Consider the following 9,499-nt stretch of genomic DNA (forward strand, 5'->3'; position numbering starts at 1 on the left):
TTAACTGAAAATATCACCATCATGTGGCCCATGGGTTGTGGCAGCTGCCCAAGAACACAGGAACCAGCCGGCATGAGAGTGACAATGGAACCTTCCTCTTTTGTTATGGGCAATAATAACTAAAAGAGGCATAGAGCCTTAGGCATGGCCACCTATAACACCTCCCCCTCTGGCAATTAAGTTACAACAATCAAATACCATCTCATATTTCTAATGCATTTGGTCCACTGCTGCAAGGACCAAAAAACCAAAGGAAAAAACGTAGACACAATAAAAAACAATGGTTAGTAGTAAAAGAGGCTTCACAAGAAATTTTGAGCTTATCCGACACCAGCCTCCAAGAGCACCATCATGCATTCATACCAATGAAAGCTCAGCAAAATTCACATAAATTAACCAGCAGCATTCACAAAATTAGACCTTCTTGCAATTACTCTGTACAGCTGACGTAGAGGGAAGCTGAAAATCAGTACATTTACCAAGTCTCGCCATAACTGCACAAGAAGTGCTTTGATTTGAGAACTAAAAGAATTGCTGGAGCCAGCGACTGTTTACAGCATCCTTCTCCAAGTCATTTCTTAATTGGCTCACATGTTGTAGAGCCTGTTCGAAGTCCATCGTCTCCAGTGGCAACTCAGAGAAATTTTGTAAGAACTGGCGAGCTTGAGCAGCACCTCTGGACATGTCATCAAGATCCAACTCCCTCTTTCGTTTAGTGGCTCCCTGTCAATCATCATGATTGCCAATGCATCATTTCCATGAAAGACCCAACCGGTACCACACAATAGTTGGTCTAGGTTTTACTTTTCATGATGAAGACCATAAAATTGTTTCTCCCAGCTGAAAATCATTTCTGACAGCGGAAGTTTAACTCAAGTTGATGATTGAGCTCTCTATAAAGCTCATCACAACAGACACAATTCATTTACAGGTTGATGAGTAGAAACACTAATCTTTTACTATCTTTTCAACCCTAAAGGCATCAGAATGCTAATATTTCTTGCTCAGCATAGAAAGTAACCACAAGGATTCATTCAAACTTATGATTAGTAAATAAAAAATACATTTTTCTTTAAGGCAATTTCTGCATTGGGAAGTCCTGCTGAATGAATAACATTGAATGCCAACAAAAAATTTAGAGCGCCCAGTTTATGTGCAATGAAGCCAATGACTCACTCAGAATAAATACTTTATACCTCATTGAGCGAGAGCATAATTCTCTCTCAGAATTCAACACAATTCAAATACTTGCCATAGATACCCTGAAAGTGTCTTTTATTCTCATTTTGTTGCCTAGTAACACACAAAGGTACTTAATTTTCTTTTAAGGCATGAATAAATAAAATATCATACCTCATGCCTACATAATGAATTTAGTCAAGCTCTTTCCACACCAATAAAAAGAAGAAAATATTAATAGATGAATAATCAAAGGCCATATAAAGAAGCAGAAGAAGAACCAACATGTGAATGATCAGAAGCAATGAACAAACCTCTTTGGCATCTTTTGGCATAAATGCCATTGGGGAGAAGTCCTCCAACTCAGCAGCCTTTTCCCTGGCAACTGCAACAACACTTTCTGGGAAGTTTGCGAATTCTGCCACATGAATACCGAAACTCTGATCACAGGGCCCAGGTTCAACCTGGAAATGTGAGGGTAAAAAAATGAACAGTTTTGCCAAGGGAAGATTCAAACACTTTATGTGAATGAAAACTTGAGTCCAGAATGTGAACAAAGTAAATAATCTAATTTTTGTTACTATTGTGAAGTCAAAAAACTTAAAAAATACCACTGAATAACAAAATGTCATCCACATCCACCCATTTTAGGTCAAAAGTGCTATAATACCATCTGCCATGTTCATAACTAACACATCAATCAAAAAAAGGAAAAAAAAACACACACACACACACACCAATTATCTTGTCCCTGATCCAACATAAAGACTACTTCCATGAAGACCATAAAATCAAAAGAAAAGAATCACCATTAAATAAAAAAATTGAAGTTGACAACAAGGACACATTTATCCTAATCACCCAAACCGTTTCAAGAAGGCATAAACCATCCAATGGAGATTCTTTGAACTTGTTCATGAACAACGAGAGTTAAAAGTACTGGGTCATATCTACCGCATCAACCTCAGTTTGGTCCATTTATCATATGATGCATTTCAAAATCCCACATCCCCCAATATAATTTAACACAGATAGCAAATCACCCTATCGGTTCTCATACACTTACAGAACCGGTTCCAACTTTTAGGAAAAAAAAAAAAAGCCATTGTTCAAGACAGCCCACAATATATGTACTCCCTCTTTGGTTGCAATTAGACTATCACACAAAAGGATAAAACTACGTGCATTCAGCCATCAGCTTGTCAGTTTCCACTCCTTCCACAAAGTTTAAAATATAAAATCCACGATAAAATTCCAAGTTTTCCTTGGGTTAATACAAGTTAAAAGATCGGAAAACAACCTTGTAAAGCATGGTTAACTTGTGACTTGCTGAATCAATGTGTGCACTGACATGATAATTTGCTACACCAGCAATGTTGTCTGAAGAACGCTCATCATCAGAAGTTTCATTTGCTAAGGCAGTCAGCTCATGAAAATGAGTAGCAAATAACGTAGGTGCTTTGATCACTTCGAATATGTGCTCACAGATGGCCCAAGCTAAGCCTGATCATTGACATCAAAGGCAAATAAAAATAAATGTCAAACTTAGGGTAAACTAATAACTCAGCAATGAAGATCTGATATTACCAACTTCACAAAATGCAGTTCAAATGCTAAGAAAACAATAGGTGCAGGGTGGAAATGTGGACGGTGCAAAAGTTGAAAGATAAAAAAAAAATAAGAAGGTTATAGTACAAAACTAACCAAATCCATCATAAGTTGACGTTCCACGGCCCAATTCGTCAATAATTATTAGAGACTTATTGGTAGCTCCTTTCAAAATTGATGCAGTCTCGAGCATTTCTTGCATAAAAGTGGAAACTCCACGTAGCTGTTGAAGTAACAGAAGAAAGACAGGTAAACACAAGATCTTAAGGACTTCTGAAACAATAAAGAGCATAGTCGTCCCTTTATTTACTTTTTTGTTCGAGCCATTGAAACAAACTATTGACAAAGAAATCAACACCAATAGCAAAAACATCAGGATAAAGAATAAGATAAGTAAATATCAAGGTTTCAAAAGAACTTCATGGAGAATTGAGTGGTTTTATCGATCAATTAATTTAAAAAAACTCAAGACAACTCCTAAAATGATTTGGAACTTGCACAGAAGCCTGGCTACAGGTACATTCTCTGTTGGGTTTTGAAGTCAGCAAATACAGAGTTCACCATTGGCCCTGTAACAGATTAAGCCAGCCCCAGAGCCAAAAAATGGTTAAATTTGACATCTGGAGTATCTAACAGTCTATCAAAAACTTAATAGCTACTAATGTGCTGAGAAAGAACTAGTAAATACTGCATCAATTAAAGTCCAATTCACATCACCAATTAGGTTATAAATCAGGATATGGAAGGACAAACTATAAATTCACCAGATACTCTAGGAAACAGTACTTAATACCAAGGTTTCTCCCTAATGTTTTTAGACAATTTAATTCAACTATTCTAACAAGAACGGCATTCAGCTCTTTCTACCATGAAAGAAAATCTGCCAACTAACCTGGCAGTCACCGGCACCTACACGAGCAAATATACAATCACGCACAGAAATGTTAGCTTTGTCACAAGGAACAAAAGAACCGATTTGTGCCATGAGGATATTCACCCCAACCTGCATCAACAGATAGTCAGAGGAAACTTTTATTAGAGTTAAAAGCTTGAAGCCAAATTTGCCTGGGATATAGAAGCTCAGAACATGGCTTATCCTTTAGTTAGAACTTATTAAAAACCAAAGATTTTGCTATAGTTAATTACCAGTCTTCAATAAACAAAATGCATGGACTGCAAATATGGACAAAAAAGATTGTAATAAGCACTGCCTCTGATTTTTCTTTCCCTATTTCCTGTTTATTTCTCTTGTTGATATTGCAGTCATAATGTTGCAAATCATTTCATTCCAGAAAAAAGTGCACCACTCAATTGAACGTCATCTAACAAAAGTTTGTGCATCCATGCCAGGTTAGACTAATCTGTTTCCTTTCTCCACACAAGGTGGGCGAGGTAGGGTGCGGTTTTGCTACAGAGGACTCCTGGCCCAGCTGAATCCCTTTTAGATGGCATTTTAGAATGCTTACGTATTTGCCGGACTAATTTCATTTTACACCCTGGTCGTGTTAGGGTCATGCAACCTTGCAAGTATGATCCTATATTTTTGACAATTCAGCATCCAACCTCTGATGATACTGATAATCAACTTTTTCACACACACAAACACACACACATGCAGAGACATAGAGAAGAGATACTAGATGCAGAAAAATAAAACCATAGCACCTGTCTTATGAATGTGGATTTTCCACCCATATTAGGTCCTGTAATAATTTGGAACCAGCTTTTCCCCCTAACCTGGAAAGACCCAAGAAAGCAGGTGTTGTTAACCTGAATAAAGAAGACCAATTCGGACTACACTAACCTTTAGATTCAAGGACTTACTAGTTCACAGTCATTGGGAATAAAATTCACCCAGTCTTGAGCCTCTACACAAGGATGTCTACTCCCTTGCAATATAACATCTCCAACATCCTGCCAGCAAAATCAGTCAAAAAAGCCCTATTTTCTTCCCTCTCAAGAAAGAGAAATTTCACCACTTTCTAGACTAAAACCATGAATGAAACATAAATCATTACCGGTGGTGTGATCTCTGGTCTTGTGTAGGGAGTGGGGCAACTTGCTGCCAAATCTGCAAAACTAAGTAACACATCTAACTCGGAAAGCAAGCCAGCCACACCCTCAAATACCTGCACCGATTAAAATTTGATTCCAGGCCAACTGTGACAATTTGCAAATAAGGTATGAAGTAGATACCTCTGAGAAAGTTGCTGCAGTTTGAACAACTCTTGCGACGAGTTCCTTCTGATAGTTCTTATACTCATCCACTATCTTTTGGTACCGGTCCCCTAATTTCCTGAGCTCTGAATTTGTAAATTTTATCCCGTCCTTCCGAGTTTCAAGAACAACAAAATGGGTATTGAGCTTCTTCCTTACTTTAGGCTCTTCCTTCTTTGTAATCCTAAAGACATGTCCAAATTGCGTGCCCTTGTCTAGTTTAAGAGTTTTATTTACAGCTAGATCAAGATCATTAGCGATCTGCCTATGCAAATTATCAATCTGCTTTTCTAGTGACTCTTGCTCATGCTTCATGGCAGACAAAGTTGAATCATAATCAGGGGAAATCATGTATTCTCCATTCTCAAGTTGATCCAGGTCAACAGATGTTTCCACAAGACCAATGAACTTATTCAAGTGACGGTCATCAGTCCAGTCCTCTAGTTTATCCAGAAACCTTTCTTTTATGAATGAAGCAAATTGTCCGTCATAACGCTCCAAAGCACTCTTAATATATGGTAGCCTGATGCTTGACTGACAATGAAGAAAAGAAAAATCAATAAATGCAATACATGTAAACCTTATTGAGAGAATAACAAAGCACTGCAAAATGAAAATATAATTACTTAAACCATATGCTTATGATCAATGAGATAAGTGAAATTAATTATTTGATATACTACTGTGAAAGATACCATACACCATACCACTTGAATTCAATCATATTGCAAACAATCAACATTTCAGATTAAAAAGTCTAAATTCCATGAATGAAAACATTACAGGCCTTTCTGCTCTCATAAATCACCTTTCTAGAGGCAATCCGACCAACTTTATTCTTTTCTTGCAGGATGTAGGTAAAAAAGGAAACTCAAACATAAAAGATACTAAACAAGTACTCAAATTAACCAAATAATTATGTCCTGATTGGGTCGATAAAGTGATACTACTTGATTTGGTAGACAGATAATAGCACTTAGCTGTAGGGTAGAGATAAATGCACATACAGCAACTATATGAAGGGTTTCTAAAACATTCATCAGATAGTTCACTTGAGAATATTTAAAAACAGCTTGTAACAAGTAATAAAAATGTTTTCTTTTCTCTACAACAATCTTTGAAACCTCTGAGTAGTTGGAACCTGGAAATAAAAGGCATAACAAATCAGAAGTCACCTGATAAAGTTTTACAACATGCAGCAAACCAGCTCTCTTCTTTTCGAGATTGCGTACTAATCGCTCAATATCTGAGATCCTCTTCAAATGCTGCCTCAGGTCTTGTCGAAGTCCAGTATCCTCTACAAAAGCTTGCACCAGATCCAGTCTCGAGTTTATCTCATTTACATCTAATAAAGGCTGTTTAAGCCACATGTGCAACAATCGCTTTCCCATTCCAGCAGTGCAGGTTCTATTCAAGAGACCAAACAAGCTAAAATTTTTGTTTGCATCAGACTTGCTCTCCATGACATTTAGAGCCCTCATAGCAGCAGAATCTAATCTCATGTAATTGTCAAGGTTGTATTGCCGGATTGAATAATTTCCATAATTGCTCTCATCTGCGAGTAATTCTGCATAAGATAATATAGATGCCAAAGCACCAGGTGCAACTTCAAATCCAGACACCAAATCCCGAATTGGTTCCAAAGATCCTTTGACAAGCCTACTGAGATCCTCAACTAAATCCCTTCCTTTAAACTCGGTTTTCTTTCTTTCAGTTATCATTACGCCACATCTTGATAATGCATCTAGCAAAGATTTACACTCACTGGACCTGGCACTCTCTATAGGCAAAATACATTCCTTGCAACCAAGAGCTACTAAAACTGACTCCACATTCGTAAAATGGCTATCATCTAGAAATTCAGCCAGTCCAAGCATTCTCTTAGTAAGATCAAGATAGGCTAGGCCAATAGTGCATACATTTTCGCGGAAATTTGGAACAAGAGCAGCAATGACCGGAGAATTCTGCATTTCATTGTTGGCAAATAGAATATCTTCGAAACTGCCAATATTTCCAGGGGTTCCACTTTTCACCAATCTCCAATTTGAGCCACTGCCCTCGTACAATTCAATAGTGTGATCGGTTCTCTCCAAAAGTAGGTCACGAGCAATCGTCTCGAACATATTTTTACTCACACTGACACTAGAAATAGCACCAGAACCACTACCCAATTGTCGCAAAGCGGTGGTTGTGTGGTAATATGTCTTTGCAATAAAAGTCGCATTTTCTCCATGAGCTGTATAATAGTCCTGCATAACAGACACAATAACAACAAATTACTGCATACATCTAACCAGCTGCTTTATTATCTTTTCCACCTCTATGTTGCTCTGCATGCAGATGTGACTAAATTAAAGACACAACCATGGAAAAACAGAATCTCCCTCTTCCTCTTTTCCCTTTTACAAGAACCGAACCTCAAGTACAACTTAACCTTTATTTCCCTTAAACTAGCCAATTCTAAAAACTAGAAGAATGCGTTTATCAAACAAACACACACACATTAATTTGGTGAGTTATGTCAGGAGAAAATAAGAAAAGATTTCTAGTATTTAGTTGACCAGGCGACATAAAGACATTGAAAATGGGACTACAAGGTTATACAAATGAGCATAGAACACTAAATGGAATTTCTAGACACCAGTACATCAGCCATCAGCCACAGAACCAATCGGACCAAAGCTGTGTGTTCTGGAGCTTTTCTCTACTTCCTCTCTCCCTTACATGCAAGGAGTTTAGCTTAAGATATAAATTATATGTTTTAGCTCGTGTCATTACCACCTGTTTACCATAAGCAAAAGATATGTGTTCTAAGGTGAAATTTCTACAAGGCAAACACACTTCAGAATAAAAAACTTTTCATTTTGCTCCTGATTCCCCTTCTTCATTATTTTCCATCAAAACCACAACTTGCTAATCCAAAAAAAAGTCCCTTTTTCACCAATGTTCTGACTAGGAAAAAGAATTAGCTTTCACGAAAAGCATCTAAACTGTTAGCAAAGAAATTTACAATCCTTTTGAGGTCAAACAACTAGATAGTACCCAAACAGTTCAATCGAAATCATCAAAGTACATAAAAAAATATTCAATTTTTACCCCATAAATTGCATAATTTGGGTTAGCATTTCACAAACAATCTAACAAGTCTGTACATTAACAGCATTAAGACACACAAGAAGAGATGGAGCAAACTACCCGACGATCAAAAAATCGAACAGCTCTAGCATCCTGCATGCCAAAAAGAAAAAAAGGCAAGTGAGTGAGGGCATTGAGCAAAACTTCATAGCATCTTTCTAAATTAATATTTATTAACTACTTACACTGGGTAATGTTTTGAAAAATGAGAGAAACCCTTGAGCCTGTTTAGCATCTACACAAAAATAAACCCCGAAAAACCCAAATATTAAACAAACAAACAGGAAAAAAAGCGTTTTTAGATTATTAAAGTACAAAAAATGGTAAAATCAGTACCGAGTTTGAACTCAGGAAGCTTGCTTTGTTCTTCTTCATCCATTATTGCCGATACAAAACGGCGATTTCCGAAATGCTGTCGTTTTGAAATACTTTAAACGGACAGGGTTCGGCTGCGCCTTCTTCTACTTTCTGTGCGTGTTCTTGAGAGTGTGGAGTGTGTGCTTTTTAGTGTTGGGTTAAGTGAAGAATATTTGGCGGGAAGGAAACGCGCGGGGTTTCTACTTTACATAGAGAGGAAGAGGAGGCCGCCGGGGGTGCAGATTTTCGACGGAACCGAATGCCGTTTTGAGCCACTTTATGCTAAAACGACGTCGTCGATAGATATTACCCCTTGACTAACTCTAAACGCATTTCAATGAAATTTTTCACATTTTTTAATTGGAAAGCTTTAAATTTAGAATTTTTCGACTTAAAATTCTTTTACTTTACAATCCAACGCAACTCTCCTCCTTCATTTAGAATTTTTGCTTAATCATTAATGTGCTTGTTGCATTAGTAAATATCTGTATTATATATATCCCTCCCGTATCTTACAATTCCCCTTTCCCCTTTCCCCTTTCCCCTGTTATGGTGTTTATTGGACATTACACCTCCCACAAAGTTAATAAACTTGCTAACCATATCAAAGAAGCACCTAAAAGAAAGATGTTACCAGCAAAAATATATCATCCAGAAACAAAACTGTGTAGAGAATTCAGTTAGTCTGTGTGGCAAATTCAATGCTAGACAAAAATACAATGTAGAGAATTCGTTCGTATTGGTTTTCCTCTCATAATCTAAGAAAGTTACAGGTCAATTTATTTGCATCAAAGTTTTAGCCATGTCAAAAATCAGGTGCTGAAACATATTGTACTGAATTTTAACCAAAAAAGGGGTTTGAGGCCTTTTTGTTTGGAAACTTGAAACAGCCCCATGTAACATTAACAAACATCTTTAATCAGTATTAACACAAAAATGAAAAAAAGTGTTCACTCACTCATTGAAGATAAATCCCTTCGATTGGATGGCTTGTTTGATGGAT

General features: G+C 37.2%; 1 protein-coding gene across 1 annotated transcript; it reads right to left on the bottom strand.

Annotated features, from left to right (window-relative positions):
* Positions 1–306: 306 nt before the first annotated feature.
* On the bottom strand, positions 307–8,702 carry LOC113767381 (DNA mismatch repair protein MSH2). The gene is made up of 13 exons (XM_027311449.1): positions 8,476–8,702; positions 8,325–8,374; positions 8,200–8,232; positions 6,180–7,253; positions 4,984–5,538; positions 4,806–4,916; positions 4,612–4,701; positions 4,453–4,524; positions 3,680–3,790; positions 2,884–3,010; positions 2,480–2,682; positions 1,494–1,643; positions 307–723 (listed from the first exon to the last, which is right to left on the bottom strand). The coding sequence occupies exons 1-13, from the start codon at positions 8,516–8,518 to the stop codon at positions 523–525; spliced, it is 2,820 nt and encodes a 939-aa protein (XP_027167250.1). The 5' UTR covers positions 8,519–8,702; the 3' UTR covers positions 307–522.
* Positions 8,703–9,499: the final 797 nt, after the last annotated feature.

The sequence above is a fragment of the Coffea eugenioides genome, chromosome 4, assembly GCF_003713205.1.
Source record: "Coffea eugenioides isolate CCC68of chromosome 4, Ceug_1.0, whole genome shotgun sequence".
Classification (NCBI taxonomy): domain Eukaryota; kingdom Viridiplantae; phylum Streptophyta; class Magnoliopsida; order Gentianales; family Rubiaceae; genus Coffea; species Coffea eugenioides.